This window comes from Colossoma macropomum, unplaced genomic scaffold (genome assembly GCF_904425465.1).
Source record: "Colossoma macropomum unplaced genomic scaffold, Colossoma_macropomum, whole genome shotgun sequence".
In the NCBI taxonomy this organism is placed as follows: domain Eukaryota; kingdom Metazoa; phylum Chordata; class Actinopteri; order Characiformes; family Serrasalmidae; genus Colossoma; species Colossoma macropomum.
Window position 1 is genome coordinate 241,312 of NW_023494785.1, and position 22,746 is coordinate 264,057.

Genomic DNA, 22,746 nt, shown 5'->3' on the forward strand with positions numbered 1-22,746 from the left:
TTAACCTCCTAACTGTGAAGGGGTGGAAGGGGGTGGAAGGGGATGGGGGGGGGTTGTAATTTTCGAAAATGCCATTAAATTCTGTAACACTTTATTTGGATAGTCCACTTTAGATGCTTTGTAGATGCTTAATTTAATTTAAAGTTACATTCAACTAAACATCTACTAAACTGACCATAATTGTCTTTAACTCTAAACCTGCTCTAATCCTAATCCTAACCTTGACCTCAACCCAGAACCAAAACTCAGCTCTCATCCTGCTCCTAGCCCTAACCCTGCTCCAAATCCCAACCCTGGTCCAAATCCTAACCCCAACCCCACCACTGTTTAGAATCTACTGAGTTTCAGCAGATAGTTTGTCAATAGTTTGAACATCTGTAGATAATCTATAGTGGACTATAGTGGACTATAGTGGACTATCCAGATAAAGTGAGACCCTAAATTCTCTCACAGAGAAACCCAGCTTAGATCTTCAGTTCCCTTTATTTTTACTGTCAGGAAGCCACTTAATAACAGACCCAATTATATTAGAACCTCTCTGACTAGTTTAGTCTGTTCCCAGTGCATCCATGGTTCTGCTTCTAGAATGTTCCATACATGTACACTCTAACATTCCACTGTTCCATTTGTACACTCTTAAAAAAGTGTTCTTCAAGGGTTCTTTAAAGAACTATGAACACTCAAAGAACCATCTGCATCATTAAATAGTTCTTCAGAAATCGTTCTTCAGAACTATTTTAACTGTTTTAACTATTATAACAATGTCAGGCTTGTAACAATAAGAGAACCCTTTGTTGGTGCGATATAGAACCATTTTCAGAAAGGTTCTATATAGACATGCTACTGTTCTGTTCTAGACTGTCCTGTAGATGCATCTTCTCTAAAGATATCTGCTGGCTTGAGGACACTTACAAGAAAAAAAAACACATCTGAGTAAAAATGCAAAAATCCCAAACTTCAGGAAGGTCACTGTGTGCTGGACTTTGTCAGAAGGTTCCTTTGAGCATATGAAGTCCTACCAGTTCTACTGGAGGTGATGTAATTCTGTAGCTTGTTCTCGTAGCAGTGTGTGTGAAGAACCAGCACTAGAGCAGCTTTACGTTCTACAGCTCCAGCTCCTCCTCCAGCGCCGTGTCCAGCAGACCCTGGAAGTGGAGGTAGAAGGCGTTGCAGTAGCTGGGCTGTTTGTTGGGGCAGGACTGCACCTGCTCGGCCTTCTGGGAACTGAAGGGGTTCGGCCCAGTGCCCTTAATGTTCATCTCCAACTCCAGCAGGATCTGCAGAGAGTACTGCAGCTCACCATCACTGAGAGAGAGAGAGAGAGAGAGAGAGAGAGAGAGAGAGAGAGAGAGAGATTATTGTTCTTTATTTCTCTTTCTTCATCAGCACTGGAAATATGACTCCTTAACTAACTCAAAAGGAGAAACTCCCTTAAGAGCATGAAGAAGAAGGTTCTTCCTCATGTTGTTAGGGAGTTTCTCCTTCTGAGTCTCGGTTCCTCTCAGTGGTTCTTCCTCATGCTCTTAGGGAGTTTCTCCTTCTGAGTCTCGGTTCCTCTCAGTGGTTCTTCCTCATGCTCTTAGGGAGTTTCTCCTTCTGAGTCTCGGTTCCTCTCAGTGGTTCTTCCTCATGTGCTTAGGGAGGTTCTCACTTATAATAAGTTTACAACAATCTCAACATCTGAAATATTAGATATATTAATTGTATTTTAATTAGTAATTTCACTTTCCAAGATCCCATCTGTCACAATGTAAAAGCATGACAAAAGAACCACTGAGAAGACAAGGTAGACCAACAAGGTAGGAGTGTCTAATAGAGTGGACAGTGAGTGGACGCAGTGTTTAAAAACTCCAGCAGCACTGCTGTGTCTGATCCACTCAGACCAGCGCAACACACACTAACACACCACCACCACGTCAGTGTTACTGCAGTGCTGAGAATGACCCACCACCCAAATAGTACCTGCTCTGTGAGGGGTCCATGGGGGTCCTGACCACTGAAGAACAGGGTAACAGAGTATGCAGAGAAACAGATGGACTACAGTCTGTAACTGCAGGTATGTTTTGATGTTACAGCTGATTGGTGTTTAGGTATTTCTATGTATAAAATACATACGGGACGTGTTTGTGTGATACTCACTTGTACATGGTGAACAGTGAGGGTATATTGTAATCTCTGAGCAGGAGCAGTGTGGGCAACCAACCTTCTCCCAAACCCTGAGACGCATGGAACCCTGCAGAACGCACACACACAATTCTGTATTTATGTCCACAGTTTACAACACACAATATAGGAGCCTAAATGATGTAAATGTAAGTGCATTGGCCTTCCAGTCCCAGGTAAACATGTGAAAACACATCTTATTTAAAGACTTGGATCCAGACCAAGATGGCGGCGCGGTAACACACGCAGTGGCCTCTCCGGGTCCGACAAATGGGGCTTAGAATTACTGTATCAACCAAATACTGTATACTGTATATTGCTGCTCTGGTTGCTACCTCAGTGACTGCTATGCTCATATATGCCAGGCTATCTGCTAAGCTACTAATGTCATAGTATGTTCCATGCTCCTTTGCACAGCTCCACATACTCTCAGTACTGTGTGCTGCCTGTGCTCTGTTCTGTATTTATTGTAAGTCTTTAGTATTTATTTACTGTACTGTATTGTCTGCACTGTGTTTATTGTATTGTCTCACACTTGTGTTCCTGTGTTGGTCCTGGAGGAATGTTGTTTAGTTTCACTGAGTATAAAGCCTGACTTGACTTGACTTGACTACTTTTGTTACAAGCAGAGTTGATCACTGTAATGATCTTCTTACTGGACTTTACCTACAAACTATACATCCCTTACAACTCGTAGAAAATGCATCAGCATCCTAACAACAACAAAACAGAGATCAGATCAGTCCTGCTTTAAAAGAGCTGCACTGGCTGTCTGTATCGTTTAGGATAGATTTTAAAGCTCTAAATGACCTTAAAGCTCCACTCACATCACAGAGTGTCTGTTTATGATCTAAGATCTGCAGATACTGATCTTCTACAAACACCTTCAGTAAAACACAGAAAACGTGGAGAGACTCTTTCAGTTATTCTGCTTCTAAACTGTGGAGCTCAGTTCAGCTTTTATTAGACAGTCGAGCTCAGAGCTCACTTTTAATAAACATCTGAAAACGCAGCTCTTTAACTCAGAGCTTCAGTAAAACTCTACGGCTCTTTGGTCTTCATCTCTTTAATCTGATCTGTCATTTTCTTATGATTCTAAATTAATACTTATAATTTCTTGTATTACTGTTAAGATTTATCTCCTGTCTGTAAAGCACTTTGAGCTGCCACCGGCATGAAAAGTGCTATATAAATAAAAAATATTATTATTATTATCATTGTTATTGTTATTGTTATTGTTATTATTACTCAAGAATATTTTTCCTTTTTATATGCACCTGCCTCAACCAGGAGGATGAAATCACACTCAAGTCATGTTCTGTTAGCTGTGACATAAACATATGATCATAATGAGGTGATCAGATTTCTGAAATGAAAACCGAGGACATTTCAAGTTAAGTGGTCAATCTATCATTAAAATATCCAGTGTTTATGTAAGAAATAAAAAGCAGGGCCAGTCCAGTTTCCTGTATTTTGGCCATGGTAACTGCTGTACTGTAATAAATTATAGTGAAGGCCAACTGATAAAATTGGGCACTAACTAAGTAACTTTGTAAACCGTGTCCGAAAATCATACAGTAGCTACCATGGAGAAGAGTTGTAAGAGTGGCAGGAAGAACCACCGAGAGGAACCCGAGGCTCAAAAGGAGAACCTCCCTAAGAGGAAGAGGAAGAACCACCAAGAGGAACCGAGACTCAAAAGGAGAACCTCCCTAAGAGCATGAGGAAGAACCACCAAGAGGAACCGAGACTCAAAAGGAGAACCTCCCTAACAGCATGAGGACGAATCACTGAGAGGAACCGAGACTCAAAAGGAGAACCTCCCTAAGCACATGAGGAAGAACCACAGAGAGGAACCGAGACTCAAAAGGAGAACCTCCCTAACAGCATGAGGACGAATCACCGTGAGGAACCGAGACTCAAAAGGAGAACCTCCCTAAGAGCATGAGGAAGAACCACAGAGAGGAACCGAGACTCAAAAGGAGAACCTCCCTAACAGCATGAGGAAGAACCACCAAGAGGAACCGAAACTCAAAAGGAGAACCTCCCCAAGACCATGAGGAAGAACCACTGAGAGGAACCGACACTCAAAAGGAGAAACTCCCCAAGACCATGAGGAAGAACCACCGAGAGGAACCGACACTCAAAAGGAGAACCTCCCCAAGACCATGAGGAAGAACCACCGAGAGGAACCGACACGCAAAAGGAGAAACTCCCTAAGAGCATGAGGAAGAACCACCGAGAGGAACTGAGACTTGAAAGGAGAACCTCCCTAAGAGCATGAGGAAGAACCATCGAGAGGAACCAAGACTCAAAAGGAGAACCTCCCTAAGAGCATGAGGATGAATCACTGAGAGGAACCGAGACTCAAAAGGAGAACCTCCCTAAGAACATGAGGAAGAACCACAGAGAGGAACCGAGACTCAAAAGGAGAACCTCCCTAACAGCATGAGGACGAATCACCGAGAGGAACCGAGACTCAAAAGGAGAACCTCCCTAACAGCATGAGGACGAATCATTGAGAGGAACCGAGACTGAAAAGGAGTACCTCCCTAAGAACATGAGGAAGAACCACCGAGAGGAACTGAGTCTCAAAAGGAGAACCTCCCCAAGACCATGAGGAAGAACCACCGAGAGGAACCGAGACTGAAAAGGAGAACCTCCCTAAGAACATGAGGAAGAACCACTGAGAGGAACCGAGACTGAAAAGGAGAAACTCCCTAAGAGCATGAGGAAGAACCACTGAGAGGAACTGAGACTGAAAAGGAGAACCTCCTTAAGAGCATGAGGAAGAACCACCGAGAGGAACGGAAACTCAAAAGGAGAACCTCCCTAAGAGCATGAGGAAGAACCACCGAGAGGAACCGAGACTCAAAAGGAGAACCTCCCTAAGAGCATGAGGAAGAACCACAGAGAGGAACCGAGACTCAAAAGGAGAACCTCCCTAACAGCATGAGGAAGAACCACCAAGAGGAACCGAAACTCAAAAGGAGAACCTCCCCAAGACCATGAGGAAGAACCACTGAGAGGAACCGACACTCAAAAGGAGAAACTCCCCAAGACCATGAGGAAGAACCACTGAGAGGAACCGACACTCAAAAGGAGAACCTCCCCAAGACATGAGGAATAACCACGGAGAGGAACCGACACGCAAAAGGAGAACCTCCCTAAGAGCATGAGGAAGAACCACCAAGAGGAACTGAGACTTGAAAGGAGAACCTCCCTAAGAGCATGAGGAAGAACCATCGAGAGGAACCAAGACTCAAAAGGAGAACCTCCCTAACAGCATGAGGACGAACCACCGAGAGAAACCGGAACTCAAAAGGAGAACCTCCCTAACAGCATGAGGAAGAACCACCGAGAGGAACGGAGACTCAAAAGGAGAACCTCCCTAAGAGCATGAGGAAGAACCACCGAGAGGAACGGAGACTCAAAAGGAGAACCTCCCTAAGAGCACGAGGAAGGATTTACTCCTTAAACCCTATGTTGTTTGTATATTGTGTATTTTGTCTGTGAATTATATGTACATTCTCTGTATATTATTGCTCTTGTATTGTCTGCTTATTGCCTGTATACGGCGTACAGTGTATCTTGTGTATCGTCTGTAAATTATGTGTGCATTGTCTGTATATTGCATATAATACTAGACAGACACCAACGGCTGGAACCAATTCCTTGTGTGTGTCAGCATAATTGGCCAATAAATCTGATTCAGACTTCTGACTAGTAAACTGTGGAAAAAGAAATCCGTGGTTACAGAAAAAGGTCATTGACTGTAGCCCAATATCCAGACCCCAAACTCACCCCTGGGCAGCTCCAGTTCTGGACAGACAGAGGCGCTATCAGCATATGCCATATGTCACATATGGAGGCTGAAAAAGCGACTCAGTTTAAAATGATGCTCTGTTTGTGAATCTCATGGTGCTACATTCTAGTAGACTGTCTGTCTGTACAGATCAGAGCCACCGATCAGCTGGCGATTCAGTCCCGTAACTCCACCCCTGCTTTAACCCCTCGGTCACCTCGAGTCCTGAAAAGACGTTTGACTCTTGCGAGCTTCTGGTGGAGTTTTACACGGCAGTGTTCTCTAAAACTAGGTGAGAGACTGGTAGAAGTGGTCAGTAGAGAGCAGCAGCACCCTCTGCTGGCCAAAACAAGCACAGTGTGAGACGTCTGCCCGTCTGCTCTGCTGCTGGTTTTTCTCAGGACTTTCTGATGTGTTTTTATTCACGGGATCATTTCTGAGGACGGCTACAGCCAGGAACAGGCCACCAAAAATGGGGATTCTCCCCATCTGGTCACACTAGATTATGATAGCTGACAACTTTTGCAGTTCAATAATAACATTCAATTGAAATAAATGCAATGAGGCCATTACGTAGTAATTGTGACAGGGCCTACTGACAACAATCATAAGTTGTGAAACTCATTAGAAGTTACAGTTTAAGGGATTTACTCTGTGTATTCTTACAGTCTGAGACTGTAAATCTGTCGTACGGTTAGGAAAATATTTAATTGTTCTGGAGAGGACAGTTAAGAAATGAAGAAAATTCATAAGAATCTTTGTGAAGAACGGAACTTCATCTCAACTTTTAAAATATATAGATAAGAAAAAGGGCACATTTGTGAATCCGGCTTTTGGATCAGTCACCTCTAAGTTCAACCAAAAAGTAATTCCTCATCATTTCTTGTGTCTACTATAAATAGAAGTTAAAGCACCTATTTAATGGCAAAACACAGGCCACGCCCACTTTTAAAAACCTCTATGGCTCAGAAGCAGAACTACTTATTTAATATTATTTTAAATTATTTTTTCAGTGTAGAGGTACTTAACATACACACACACACACACACACACACATATATATATATATATATATATATATATATATATATATACACACACATTCACTCACTCTCTTCTCTGTCTGATAATGATCCCAACAGCTGCTGTATATAAGAGCCCACTAATGTGTTAAGCAACAGAAAAGCCCCCCATAACCACACACACAGACACACACATACACTGAGATATCAGCTGGAACAGCATTAAGCTAAGAATTAAAGTAGCATGAGTTAAATATATAGACTATTACTCAACACTAATAACAGAGGCTCACAGTGTGTGTGTGTGTTTAACATGCTTTGGTTCTTACTGTCTAACACACAGACGCCAGTATTAAATTCAGCCTCAGAGATACGACCCAACCTGAATATGTCGTGGTGGAAGCATGTGTGTGTTTGTGTGTGTGTAGTGGTGTGTAGTACCATAAAAAGTTCGAGGATCAGGTGATGCAGTCATGCTTTGGTATAAAAAGAGCATTTAAGAAAGGCTGAGTCCTTTATGAGAGGAGACGGGCCGAGGCCACTTTGCCAAAAATGCATCAGAAGAAAACTGAAGAATTTCAGAACAACATTCTTAAACGAGTGACAGCATTTCACCTTCTACACTGCATAATGTCATCAAAAGATTCAGAAATCTCTGTGCGTAAAGGCCCAAATCATTAAAACCCAGCATGGTTCTGTGATGGAGATCAACACATGCGCTCAGAAATATTTTGGCAAACAGTTGTCAATAAACACTGTTTGTCGCTGCATCCACAAAAACAGGTTATCAACCACATCGAGAAACACCACTGACTTCTCTGGGCTTGAGCTCTTCTGAAATGGACTGATGCTCAGTGGAAGCATGTATTGTGGTCTGACAAATCAAACTTTCAGATTGTTTATAGAAATAAACTTTGTAAAACATCTTTGGGTTGTGAAAGGCGCTATGTAAATTGAACTTATTATTATTATTAAATAATAGATGTTGCGTTTTCCAGGCCTAAAAATAAAAGGCCATCCAGATTGTTACCAGTGTAAAGTTCAAAATCCGTTGTCTGTCATGGTGTTGGTGGGTATTAGTGAGTAACTCCTGTGAATCAGGAAATCAAGAAAATAGAACAGGAAAATCAAAGAACAACACAGGCAACTGGCTGTTGTATATGAGCTGATTTGCATATTAGGTGTTATACGGTTCGCCGATTTCAATCCAGCTAACTGGAGAAATCTAATCAGGTTACAATCCAAATACAAGTCACATAAAATCCCCAGGTGTGAACGGCATTGTTGTGTTTAGGGACTGTGTACGTTTCAGTCCTGTTGCTATATTATACGATTTTGATCAATAATCAAAACAGCAGACAGTTATACTTTAGCAGCCTTGCGTTAGTATAAACTTTGAGAAGGTTCTAGAGTCTGATGAGGAATCAGCCAATCAAAACACCTTTAAAACTTTTAAAAGCAAAAGGCTTTTTAAGCTAACAGCTATGCTCAAATATCACCTGCCTTTCTTACATTTATTTCATTTGTAAATGGAACAAAGAAATCTACATGCAAGAAGTTTTCCTGTGAGAACCCAGTGTCGTGTTTTGACAGTGCCAGCTATTTTCGTTACCACAGCGATCAAACTCACTTCTAATGACAGGACCAACTCTTAGGTGGTGATAATCGTTTTCCTCAGTGTGTGCGTGTGTGTCTGTGTGTGTGTGTGTGTGTGTGTGTGTGTGTGTGTGTGTGTGTGTGTGTGTGTGTGAGAGAGAAGATAGTGGACGGGCGGTTTCTGTGGTGATGCTGGGTCAACTGCAGATTGGTCCACCTGTTTCAACAAATCATCACCAGGGCCAATAAACGTCTGGCGTTAAAGCACAGAGGGAATGAGTTACAGCATTATGTCTGTGTGTGTGTGGGTGTGTGTGTGTGTGTGAGTGTGTGTGTGTGTGTGTGTGGGTGGGGTGGGTGTGTGGTGTGTGTGTGGTGTGTGTGTGTGTGTGTGTGTGGGTGGGTGTGTGAGTGTGTGTGTGGGTGGGTGTGTGTGTGTGCGTGGGTGGGTGTGTGTGTGTGTGTGTGTGTGTGTGTGTTCCACAGGAACCCATACTACAGGAGCTCCTTCAGAACTTTCTAACTGTGCACACGTACTGAAACCATAAAGGCTGCATTCAAGTAAATACAGTAAACATAGCCTTACTTTGAGTCTTTGAATCTCTGTTAATCTACAATTAGGCGTCAATTTTAGGTTTATTGGAACAACATTTTAATCTGAGGTTGATTCATAATCAGTTTTGCACCCTGAATTAATTTTGCAACAACATTGGAAATTGGAATAAAAATTCAAGCTAACACCAATACTATCGCAATCATTTTTCAACCCGATTCCTACAATAAAACATTAAAGCCATCTAGCTTTATTTACAGCATGGGTCACAACAATAATTCTGAATGACTGATTACTGGTTCTGAAATTTAAATGGGTATTTAGCATTTTGGCAGTGTTGAGAAAACTGAGACATTCACTGTACCCCAAAGACCACGTTCTGAAACTCTGATAAAGACCACTGATTTTTGATTTGTGAGTGTCTCAAGGTTCAGTGCTAAGCCCTCTTATATTCTCCTTGGTAAAAATATGTACTCTCCAGTGCAAAAAAATGAGCCAAGCCCAAAATGGCAAAACATGTTTTAATGGTCTTAACAAGAAATCTAAAACAAACAGATTTTTCCCTTTCATTTCTTTAAATGTTTTGTACTTAAACATTTTGTGCTTAAATTTGCAGAAAGCCTTTTACAGAAAGAAGAGAGAATGTTGTTGCACTCAGCATTAATTAATAGCATTAAACAGCTGAAAAACACTGCCAAGCTAGCTTGTGTTTAATATGAGACCAAATATTCTGTATAGGGTTTAAATCTGGACTCTGACAAGTCCCAAAACCATCAGTAAAAACCTTAATATTTTGTGCTTGGCCAATTTTTTTGCATGGAAGTCTACACTCTAAGCATTCTGTAGAGTCAGTACAGTAGTTATCCATACCTGGATGAAATCCCACCACAAGGTCAGGTCTGGCAGCCTTTCCTTTCTCCACGACTTCCTCCCAGAACTGGTGGTAGAGGCCCTTGTAGGCACTGATATAAACTTTTCCTCTGGGCCCAAACACCCTCAGTGGTGGCCTCATGATGGGCCCCTGAACCACCTCGGGCCCCACCATCACCACCTCCAGGCCTTGGTGGCCAGAGAACATGCGACTCAGCTCATCTAGGTCTGTAGTCCTGGCCCCCAGGGTTTCATTATGACCGGCACCCACCAGGTGGACGGTCAGCGGACGGGAATATGGGTCCAGACAACACATCCGAATCCCCAGACCAATCGTCAGTGGGCGTGAGAGAAACTCGCTACACACACGCCACACAGACTCACGAAGTTCTACGTCCTCTGGTCGTGGCCTGCAGGCATTGGCCCAGAGGTCTGTCATGTTTTTGCTAGACATGATGGGCTCCAATCGTGGTGTGAGGTCACCCTGCATGAATAGCCAGTCCTCCCAGCATCGTATCTCTTTAGCGGGACGAGACCACGCCTCCGTGGGGAAAGGCAAGTCTCCTATAAAGTAATGGAAAAGTGACTTAACTACAAAAAATTTGCTTTCTGGTTAATAACTGAGGCTTTTAAAAGGTCTGTGAAGTAAACAGACAGTTAATAGAACCCTGTAGTACATCATATTTCATACTGGTCCAGTATCGTTTGTGGTTAGCTACAAATTAACTTTCCATCTGTTGGATTGTTTCCAGAACTGAACCTTGTGGTACACCACATCATGACCCGGTATAGTATAATTTGTGGCTAGCTACAAATTAACTTTCTATCTCTGTTTTTGTTCCCAGAATTGAATCCTGTGGTACACCACATCATGAACTAGTCTAGTATGGTTTGTGGTTGGCTATAAATTAATTTCCATCTGTTGGATTGTTCCCAGAATTGAACCTTGTGGTACGCCATAACATGTACTGGTCTAGTATGGTGTGTGGCTAGCTACAAAAAAAACACCTGTCTTTTGTTTTGTCCCTAGAACCGAACCCTGTGGTACACCACATCATATATGGGTGCAAATTGTTTTACCTTTTTTTTATTCTTTAACACTCAAGCAGGACTAATCCATAGGCATCCTTTTCTGGACCCTCACCTGTGTGAATGAGCCACTCCACCAGCCTGTCTATGGCCACCATGCGTAGCATCTTACAGAACTTCTTATGGAGAGGCCAGTCCTTCCTTTGACAGTCTTTACTGCAGTAATACACATTTAGACACCTAGTATGGCAGACAGAGACACACAGTAAGGTGAACTTTAAACTGAACAGTCTTCATTATATCCTCATATTAGCTTTCTTTAGTCTTTCATCACATCTCATATCAAAAAAATATACCATTTCTACACACAATGACATCAAGATCAAAGACTATTGCTCAGAGGTAATAACCATTAATGGATTGGAAATTAACACTCAATTCAAAAGACAGGCATTGAGACAAGCATGCAGAAAGAGAGGTGGAAGTTGGACAGGTGATGAGTTGGATTAAGAGTTAAAGTTTCCAGAGAGGAAAAGGTCCCAGTGCTTTTTTTAGAGCTGTGGCATCATCCTTTCAGCAGTTTAGACGTTTTTACCACTGCAGCCACGCATATCATCATGGCATCATGCTGCGTGTGACAAAGCTCTCTTAAGCACGCCAGCTGATCGTAAACTCTGATCTTTGCCTAACTCAGAGAGAGGGAGAGGGAGAGAAAGAGTGAGAGAGAGAGCAGTATGTGGGGAGTATTTATGGCTCTTTATTGCTACATGGAGACAGACATTCTGCCCTAGTCAGATGTTGAGCCTAGAGGGGCCAAACACTCCTAAACCCCTACATTGACCTTTAGCACACCAGCTATCTACACGCTAAGCTTTAACCTAGGGTTCAGCTGCCTTTCCTCTATAAACTATACTTAAACACCGAAATATAGACATAAACCGCTGCTCTGCTAATGCTACACCAGCCATTGGTTAATGGACTAGTTTGTCAAAATATCAATTCATTCATCAAAATCTTTATTTCAATTTCAGTAGTAAGTGGGATCAATGTTAAACTATCCATTAAAGTATCCATGCCAGCTCCTCACACTGACAATAATGACACTGAATATAAGCATTACTTAGTTGACCGCAAGTTCATGCGATTGGCATGTGCATGTGAACTCTGACCACACCTTCTCACTTATGTTGCTGCTCTATAAAGGTGCATGATATGGTCAAAAGTATGTGGACACTAATTATAACCCTACTAATTATTGAATTCCAGTGATTCAGCCACACTTTTTGTTATCACGTGTACAAAATCAAGCACACAGTCATGCAGTCTCCATAGTCAAACACAGTAGAATGGGTCTTTCTGAAAAGCTCAGTGACTTTAAACATGTCACTGTCATAGGACGCCACCTCTGCCACAAGTCAGTTTGTGAAACTGCTGCCTTGCTAGATCTGCCCCAGACAACTGTAAGTGCTATTATTGTGAAATGGAAGCATCTAGGAGCAACAATAGCTCAGCCACGAATAGGTAGACCACGCAGACCACATTGGGAGCTTCATGAAATGGGTTTCTATGGCTGAGCAGCTGCACACAAGCCTGAGATCACTATGCACAATGCCAGGTGTCGGCTGGAGGGGTGTAAAGCGCTGCCGCTGGACTCTGGAGCAGTGGAACCGTGTTCTCTGGAGTGATGAATCAGCTTCACTATCTGTCAGTCTGATGATGAATCTGGGTTTGGTGGATGTCAGGAGAACGTTACCCACCAGAATGCAGAGCCAACAGTACAGTTTGGTGGAGGAGGGATGATGGGCTGGGCTGTTTCTCAGGGTTTGGGCTCTCAGCTCCAGTGAAGGGTGATGTTGATGCTGCAGCACAAAGTCATTTTACACAGTTATCTGCTTCCAGCTTTGTGTCAGCAGTTCGGGGAAGAGCCTTTCCTGTTCCAGCATGACTGAGCCCCTGAGCACAAAGCAGCTCCATAAAGACATGGAGTGACCAGTTTGGTGTGGAGGAACTCCAGTGGCCTGACGTCAACCCCACTGAACTCCTTTTGGATGAACTAGAATGGAGATTGTGAGCCAGAACCTCTTGTCCAACATCAGTGTCTGACCTCACAAATGCTCTTTTGACTGAATGGACACAAATTCCCACAGACACTCCAACATTTTGTAGAAAGCTTCCCAGAAGAGTGGAGGCTGTTATAGCTGCAATGGGGGACAACGGCTTATGGATTTGGAATGGGACATCCAACAAACTCACATAGGCGTAATGGTGAGGTGTCCACATACATTTGGCCAAATAGTGTATATTAAATTCATATTTGTAAGAGAATATTAAATTTCAGAAAGTTTAATGTTTGAGTAGAAAATTTATCTCAAACTGAATAATAGGTTAATTCTAGGCTAACTGCCTGTGGTAGGTTAATGCTAGGCTAACTGCCTGTTGTGTTATGTTGCGGTAATGTGTTGATTAAAGGCCGCCACTGTTAGCTCTGCTGGGAGCTGCTGGGGTGAGGGCTAGTGCAGAGGTTTAGCATGGTGATAATGCTCTGGGGGCAGATGCCTTACAGCCACTACTGTGCGTGTGTGTGTGTGTGTGTGTGTGTGCGTGTGTGCATGCGTGCGTGTGTGTGTGTGTGTGTGTGTGTGTGTGTGTGTGTTTGTGTGCGTGTGTGTGTGTGTGTGTGTTGTGTGTGTGTGTGTGTGTGTGTGTGTGTGTGTGTGTGCGTGTGTGTGTGTGTGCGTGTGTGTGTGTGTGTGTGTGCGCGTGTGTGTGTGTGTGTGTGTGTGTGTGGTGTTCTGTTTTAGAGCCCATCAGTTAAAGGCACTACAACACGATGAGGATCTAGAATGACCATTAGGGCTGTGTGTATTTATGCCCTTGACTTCTAATCTGTTTGACTAACAGACACTTTAGTACCTACACTGGGGAACAAAAGTCTGAGAGCACTAGTGAAAATGACTCTATTTCACATTATTCTTTAACTTAATGTAAAAATTGTCATTACAAATGATATTATAACTGTAAAAAAATTTAGATTTTAAAATGAATTTTAGAATTTCTGAGCATGCATTTCCCCCTTTAGTGCACTCGAGCTGCATGAACTCCACACGTTTGTGTAAAGCTTCTGATCAGTAGGTCAGATCCACCTGAGAGACACAAGCTTCACTGGAGCAGATAAAGCTAAAAAAAGTCTGACCTATTTGTACAAAGACCTTACATGGTCAATGTCACAAATTTACTGAAAAAATACTTAAAATAGTGACCTAAATATTTCTTTTTCATTTTAATTGTCTTATCATTTCTTTGTTTTTTAATGTTTAAAATGTTGTTTCTACACAGGATTAAATGAATACATTCTTAAATTTTCAAAGTGGTCTCAGACTTTTGGACCCCTCTGTATGTAAACACAAACACATATGTACACATATTAGCGCACACACACACACACACACACACACACACACCCACCCACCCACACACACACACCACACATATATATAAGGGCTAGCAGTTCAGGCCATTTATATCAAGACTGGGTCAAAAACATGTGAAAATATCTCTAAAATAAAGCTAATTTCCACTAGCACCCCTATGGGATTCCAATAGTATCTGAGAGCTAAGCTTCAAATTAATCGAAACATTTTAGGCCATTCTAGATTAAACCTAGACATTTAGAGCTTGTAAAAGACATTCTACATGTTTTATTTGAAGCTGGTGACAGGCATTATCATTTATCTGAGTTTGTATGTATCAGTTTTACAGTAATTCTTTCAGTAAAGAGTCCTGCATACAGCTGCCGCCGCTGTTTTCCCTTCCAAACAACTAACCAGAACCTGCATAGACTACGACCTGTATCCACAGCTAGTGACATATCTAGAACTTCCAGAATGCCTAGAGTCTTGAAAATGGTTCCACTCATTGTAAATAAAAGCGTAATTGGTTCACTTCCTAGTTATGTCGGTAGTTAATCTAACGTGTAAGGCCTTCAGCCCAGCTCCTGAAGTCCTAACCAATGAAAGAGCTCGCTCAGCTGTATCTACCTGGATACCACAGGGGTAAACATTTAATTGGACAGTTTTCTTTTGGGCATTTCAAGATTTTAAGCCTTTTGCTTCCAAACAAAACGTAACAACAAAATATATTATATATTTATATACAACAAGAATGATGATTCAATTTCATAAAAATTACAGACGTTTTTTTTAGCTTCCACAAATCAGTAGGCCTTCTCTTATGTCCTAGAAAGCCCTGTGAGTTCACACTGACATATCTACATATACGACCACACCTGTTTAGGTGTCTGCGTAGATGTGAGTGACTCACTTGATGCAGCGTTTGAGTGCTTTAGGATCAGACAGATTGGAGGGGAGTTTAGAACAGCAGGCGCAGAACTGAAACGTCTCCTCCAGTTTCTGAAACATCTCCTTATGAGAACGAAAGCCAACCTTAGACTTCCCCTCCAGAGCAGCCCTGAGAGGGAGGGAGAGAGAGTGAGGGGTTAGGAGGTCAATTGAGAAAAAAAAATCCAGAATGCTCTTCTGGTTTCAGCACCTTTCTGGTTTTATCTGCAGGGTAACTGAATTGAACTGCTAACCATATTCACTGTTGCAGTGTGACAGAAAAACTACTGCCCAATCTAGTCTTAGTTTTGAGAGAGGGTGTCTGATTTATGGGCCACAGTGTGATGGTGTGCAAAAAGGTGTTTAGAAGTTGTGCGAAATACAAAAGCACCAAATCAAGCCAGCTTTAGCTGTGCTGTGAGTACAGTCCACCTAACCTGAACCTTTAACTATATGTGCAGTAATCTTAGCTCTAACTCAGGACTAATAATGTCAGATAATCGGACTATGTCTGAATGAGTGAGCTAGTTGGTCCGGTATGTGCATGGAGTAAATTTCCTGTTCAGTTAAAGAAATGAAAAAGGTCAACAGGGATATACAGAAAGAAAGACAGCTGTGTGTATCACCTGTATTCTGAGTAATCCTTCATGCTGAGTTTGTCCAGAATGACTTTGGAAAGTCCAGGAACGTTGGAGTCCAGGGAGTAGAACCCAAACTGGTCTGAAAAGACGCTGTCTGAACTCGGAGCAAAAGATTCTGGGAGAGCTGGAACTGTACCCGCCATGTTGGCACACTTAAATGCTGTGAGGACACATGTACACACATACACACACATACACACACATACACACATATACACACACATACACACATATACACACACATGCACACAGCACTACATTAACCTCTCCTGGGAACATTTCAACATGGAGCACAGTTTAAAAAATGTGTGTGGTTACATTAATCAAACAGAGGTTTTTGCTTGAATTTTTTCATGGAAATCTGTGACACGACCTGCCGGACCCAAGGTGAGCCAGCATGCTGTAACACTGTCACTGACCACAAAGTCACTCAGTCTAATGCTAACAGAAACAGTGTGACTTTCACTGTAGCTACATGAGTACTTTCAGTGTCAGTCATACAGTGCACTGTAACATCAGCCATCAACCACTAATACACCAGCATCAATCACACTGTAACATCAATCATCCATCACTAATACACCAGCATCAATCACACCATAACATCAACCATCAATCACTAATACACCAGAATCAATCACACCATAACATCAACCATCAACCACTAATACACCAGCATCAATCACACCATAACATCAACCATCAATCACTAATACACCAGCATCAATCACACCATAACATCAACCATCAATCACTAATACACCAGCATCAATCACACCATAACATCAACCATCAATCACTAATGCACCAGCATTAATCACACCGTAACATCAACCATCAATCACTAATTCACCAGCATCCATCACACTGTAACATCAACCATCAGTCACTAATACACGAGCATCAAACACACTGTAACATCAACAATCAATCACTAATACACCAGCATTAATCACACCATAAAATTAACCATCAATCACTAATACAACAGCATTAATCACACAATACCATCAACCATCAATCACTAATACACCAGCATTAATCACACCATAACATCAACCATCAATCACTAATGCACCAGCATTAATCACACCATAACATCAACCATCAATCACTAATACACCAGCATCAATCACACCATAACATCAACCATCAATCACTAATGCACCAGCATTAATCACACCGTAACATCAACCATCAATCACTAATACACCAGCATTAATCACACCATAACATCAACCATCAATCACTAATACACCAGCATTAATCACACCATAACATCAACCATCAATCACTAATATACCACCTTTAATCACACCATAAAATCAACCATCAGTCACTAATACACCACCTTTAATCACACCATAACATCAACCATCAATCACTAATACACCAGCATTAATCACTCCATAACATCAACCATCAATCACTAATACACCAGCATCAAACACACTGTAACATCAACAATCAATCACTAATACACCACCTTTAATCACACTGTAACATCAACCATCAATCACTAATACACCAGCATTAATCACACCATAACATCAACCATCACTAATACACCAGCATTAATCACACCATAACATCAACCATCAATCACTAATACACCAGCATTAATCACACCATAATATCAAACATCAATCACTAATACACCAGCATTAATCACACCATAACATCAACCATCAACCACCAATACACCAGCATTAATCACACCATAACATCAACCATCAATCACTAATATACCTCGCTTAATCACACCATAACATCAACCATCAATCACTAATATACCACGCTTAATCACACCATAACATCAACCATCAATCACTAATATACCACGCTTAATCACACCATAACATCAACCATCAATCACTAATACACCAGCATTAATCACACCAGAACATCAACCATCAATCACTAATATACCACCCTTAATCACACCATAACATCAACCATCAATCACTAATACACCAGCTTTAATCACACCATAACATCAACCATCAATGACTAATACACCACCTTTAATCACACCATAACATGAACCATCAATCACTAATACACCAGCATTAATCACACCAGAACATCAACCATCAATCACTAATACACCAGCATTAATCACATAACATGAACCATCAATCACTAATACACCACCTTTAATCACACCATAACATGAACCATCAATCACTAATACACCAGCATTAATCACACCAGAACATCAACCATCAATCACTAATACACCAACATTAATCACACCATAACATGAACCATCAATCACTAATACACCAGCATTAATCACACCATAACATGAACCATCAATCACTAATACACCAGCATTAATCACATAACATCAACCATCAATCACTAATACACCACCTTTAATCACACCATAACATCAACCATCAATCACTAATACACCAGCATTGATCACACCATAACATCAACCATAAATCACTAATACACCACCTTTAATCACACCATAACATCAACCATCAATCACTAAAACAACACCTTTAATCACACCATAACATCAACCACCAATCACTAATACACCAGCATTAATCACACCATAACATCAACCATCAATCACTAATACACCATAACACCAACTATCAATCACTAATACACCAGCATTAATCACACCAGAACATCAACCATCAATCAGTAATACACCAGCATCAATCACACCATAACATCAACCATCAATCACTAAAACACCAGCATCAATCACACCATAACATCAACCATCAATCACTAATACACCAGCATCAATCACACCATAACATCAACCATCAATCACTAATACACCAGCATCAATCACACCAGAACATCAACCATCAATCACTAATACACCAGCATCAATCACACCAGAACATCAACCATCAATCACTAATACACCAGCATCAATCACACCAGAACATCAACCATCAATCACTAATACACCAGCATCAATCACACCAGAACATCAACCATCAATCACTAATACACCAGCATCAATCACACCGTAACATCAACCATCAATCACTAATACACCAGCATCAATCACACCAGAACATCAACCATCAATTACTAATACAGCAGCATCAATCACACCAGAACATCAACCATCAATCACTAATACACCAGCATCAATCACACCAGAACATCAACCATCACTAATACACCAGCATTAATCACACCATAACATCAACCATCAATCACTAACAAACCAGCATCAATCACACCAGAACATCAACCATCACTAATACACCAGCATAATCACACCATAACATCAACCATCAATCACTAACAAACCAGCATCAATCACACCAGAACATCAACCATCACTAATACACCAGCATTAATCACACCATAACATCAACCATCAATCACTAACAAACCAGCATCAATCACACCATAACATCAACCATCAATCACTAAAACACCGTAACACCAACTATCAATCACTAATACACCAGCATTAATCACTCCATAACATCAACCATCAATCACTAATACAACGGCATTAATCACACCATAACATCAACCATCAATCATTAATATAGCACCTTTAATCACACCATAACATCAACCATCAATGACTAAAACACCACCTTTAATCACACCATAACATCAACCATCAATCACTAATACACCAGCATTAATCACACCATAACATGAACCATCAATCACTAATACACCAGCATTAATCACATAACATGAACCATCAATCACTAATACACCAGCATTAATCACACCTTAACATCAACCATCAATCACTAATACACCAGCATTAATCACACCAGAACATCAACCACCAATCACTAATACACCACCTTTAATCACACCATAACATCAACCATCACTAAAACACCACCTTTAATCACACCATAACATCAACCATCACTAATACACCACCTTTAATCACACCATAACATCAACCATCAATGACTAAAACACCAGCATTAATCACTCCATAACATCAACCATCAATCACTAATACACCATAACACCGACTATCAATCACTAATACTAATGTATTATTGTTATTATGGTGTTAGTGATTGATGGTTGATGTTATGGTGTGACTGATACTGGTTTATTAGTGATTGATGGTTGATGTTATGGTGTGATTAAAGGTGGTGTATTAGTGATTGATGGTTGATGTTATGATGTGATTAAAGGTGGTGTATTAGTGATTGATGGTTGATGTTATGGTGTGATTAAAGGTGGTATATTAGTGATTGATGGTTGATGTTATGGTGTGATTAAAGGTGGTATATTAGTGATTGATGTTTGATGTTATGGTGTGACTGATACTGGTGTATTAGTGATTGATGGTTGATGTTATGGTGTGATTAAAGGTGGTATATTAGTGATTGATGGTTGATGTTATGGTGTGATTAAAGGTGGTATATTAGTGATTGATGTTTGATGTTATGGTGTGACTGATACTGGTGTATTAGTGATTGATGGTTGATGTTATGGTGTGATTAAAGGTGTTGTTTTAGTGATTGATGGTTGATGTTATGGTGTGATTAAAGGTGGTTTATTAGTGATTGATGGTTGATGTTACGGTGTGATTGCTGCTGATTCTCATTGGCTTCTATTAGAATTGCAGCAATTTGTGTCTCGTTCTTCAACTTGAACACACGTATGCAAAAGTTTGGGCACCCCTGGTCAAATCACAGGTTGTGTAAAGTCCTCTACAGAGACACACTTCTACACATTTTAATACACACTTACTATTCATCTGCTGAATTTAACACACTGGGGGAAATATGAAACATAAAATATGGCCTTTATTTTTTATTTAGTTTTATGTTTTTGTTTCCAATATGGTAAACTCAGCAAATAAATAGAAATCATACATTAAAATGTGCAGAAAAGTGCCATATGCAAGTTCTCTGTAGAGGATGTGTTAACTTAGTATCACTTGGAAAATCAACAACGTGCCATTTGACCAGGGGTCTTAAAACTTTTGCATACTACTTGTGTCCATGTAGACCACGCGCTCCCCAAACCTCAGCGATGTGTTTCTGATATGGTCAAAGATCAGGAAAACATGCTGAAAACTGAAATGATTGCCTGCTAATTGATCACATGCTGCAGGTTCAGCAGACTCAGAGACGAGGCTGAGAAAACACTGTAAACAGGATTTACATATAAACGAATTAAACTCACCAGCAGAGTCGCAGTTACTGTCCTCACAGAGAGAGACGACAGGTGAAACTCAGGAGATACAGAGCCGCTCCTCACTGCAGACCTCCACACCTGCTCTCTCTCTCTGTCTCTCTCTCACACACACTCTAACTCTCTCACTCTCTCTCTAACTCTCTCTATATCTAACTCTCTCTATATCTAACTCTCTCTGTATCTAACTCTCTCTCTCTCCTCCACTCTCTCCTTTTTTGGCCGTAGTATAGAGCGTATCTGCTGTTTCTGCAGGTTCAATGTCATGCTGGTGGGTTATATTACCCCTCACACATGCCTCCTTAGAGTTCTCCTGCCCTTCAGTTACCCCTCACTAAACACTCTCATACCCCCAACCCTCTCAGCTCCCCCACGACACATAAATTATGCCTTGGTCTTCCACTCCCATGTCCTGCTTAACACCCCCTGACCTGCTGGAACCCTATTATTAACCCAACCCTGCTTATTACCCCTGACCTGCTTGTTACCCCCCACCTTGCATATTAACCCTACCGTTTATCACCCCTGTCCTGCTTATTAACCCTTCCCCGCTCATTAACCTGTCCTGCTTATTACCCCGTCCTGCTTATTAACCCTTCCCCGCTTATTAACCCTGTCCTGCTTATTAACCCTACCCTGTTTATTACCCCGTCCTGCTTATTAACCCTGCACTTCTTATTACCCCTGCCCTGCTTATTACCCTGATCTGCTTATTACCCCTGCCCTGCTTATTAACCCTACCCTGTTCATTACCCCTGTCCTGCTTATTAACCCTACCCTGTTCATCACCCCTACCCTGTTTATTACCCCTGCCCGTGCTTATTTCCTCTGCATCGGGGAAAACATAAAACACAAAAAACAATTTAGAAAAATGGGTATTTTAACACTTTCCTGCCCTAAATACACCCTCACACTTACCCCCTACCCCTCCACACGGGGCAGGACTTCTGCTCCTATCACAGTGCAGCTGGATCACACCTGCCAACAACCTCTTAAAGCTACACTCTTAAACACACCGTCCTTCACGGGTTTAGTTAAGGGAATGGTTGCATTTAGAACCATGAGCTATGTGTAGAACCGTTTCATGCGTAATGGGTTCCTGGGTATGGTAACATTTAAGACAAGGAGTTGTATATGTTTCTAGATAATACCTCTGGCTCTATATAGCACCGAAAAGGGTTCTGCTACTGTTAAGATGTGAAGCTTATAACAATGGAAGATTTCTCTCTACATGGACTCCTATTTATTTTTCTTTTTATTTTCTTTTTCTTTTATTTTCTCTTTATTGTTTTGAGCCTTCCATAAACTGCTTTCCTTCCATAAATTGCTTTCCTTCCATACACTGCTTTATTTCCATAAACTTCTTTCCTTCTATAAGCTGTTTTTCTGTAAAGCTGCTTTGAGACAACACTAGTTATAAAAAGTGCTACACAAATAAATGTTGTTTTTACTAAAAACCCTTGTAGGACCATCTTTTTAAAAAGTACAGTAAAACCTGATGAAAATGACTGCAAACATTTATAGAATAAAAGCGCTCTGGATTTAGACTGAAACTGAT

At 41.2% G+C, this 22,746-nt stretch overlaps 1 protein-coding gene across 1 annotated transcript; it reads right to left on the minus strand.

The window, feature by feature from the left end:
- Nucleotides 1-769: 769 nt before the first annotated feature.
- Nucleotides 770-21,494, minus strand: LOC118814808 (putative protein MSS51 homolog, mitochondrial). The gene is made up of 7 exons (XM_036580602.1): nt 21,180-21,494; nt 16,002-16,176; nt 15,359-15,505; nt 11,154-11,278; nt 10,010-10,573; nt 2,140-2,233; nt 770-1,305 (listed from the first exon to the last, which is right to left on the minus strand). The coding sequence occupies exons 2-7, from the start codon at nt 16,157-16,159 to the stop codon at nt 1,104-1,106; spliced, it is 1,290 nt and encodes a 429-aa protein (XP_036436495.1). The 5' UTR covers nt 16,160-16,176; nt 21,180-21,494; the 3' UTR covers nt 770-1,103.
- Between the last annotated feature and the right edge of the window lie 1,252 nt (nt 21,495-22,746).

What these genes read in the sequence shown, in the direction of transcription:
- LOC118814808 (XM_036580602.1), bottom strand. Translation starts at nt 16,159, where the DNA reads ATGGCGGGTACAGTTCCAGCTCTCCCAGAATCTTTTGCTCCGAGTTCA. An exon ending in AAGGATTACTCAGAATACAG is followed by an intron (nt 15,506 to 16,001) that starts GTGATACACACA and finishes CCTCCCTCTCAG; the next exon opens with GGCTGCTCTGGAGGGGAAGT. An exon ending in TCACTGTTCACCATGTACAA is followed by an intron (nt 1,306 to 2,139) that starts GTGAGTATCACA and finishes TCTCTCTCTCAG; the next exon opens with TGATGGTGAGCTGCAGTACT.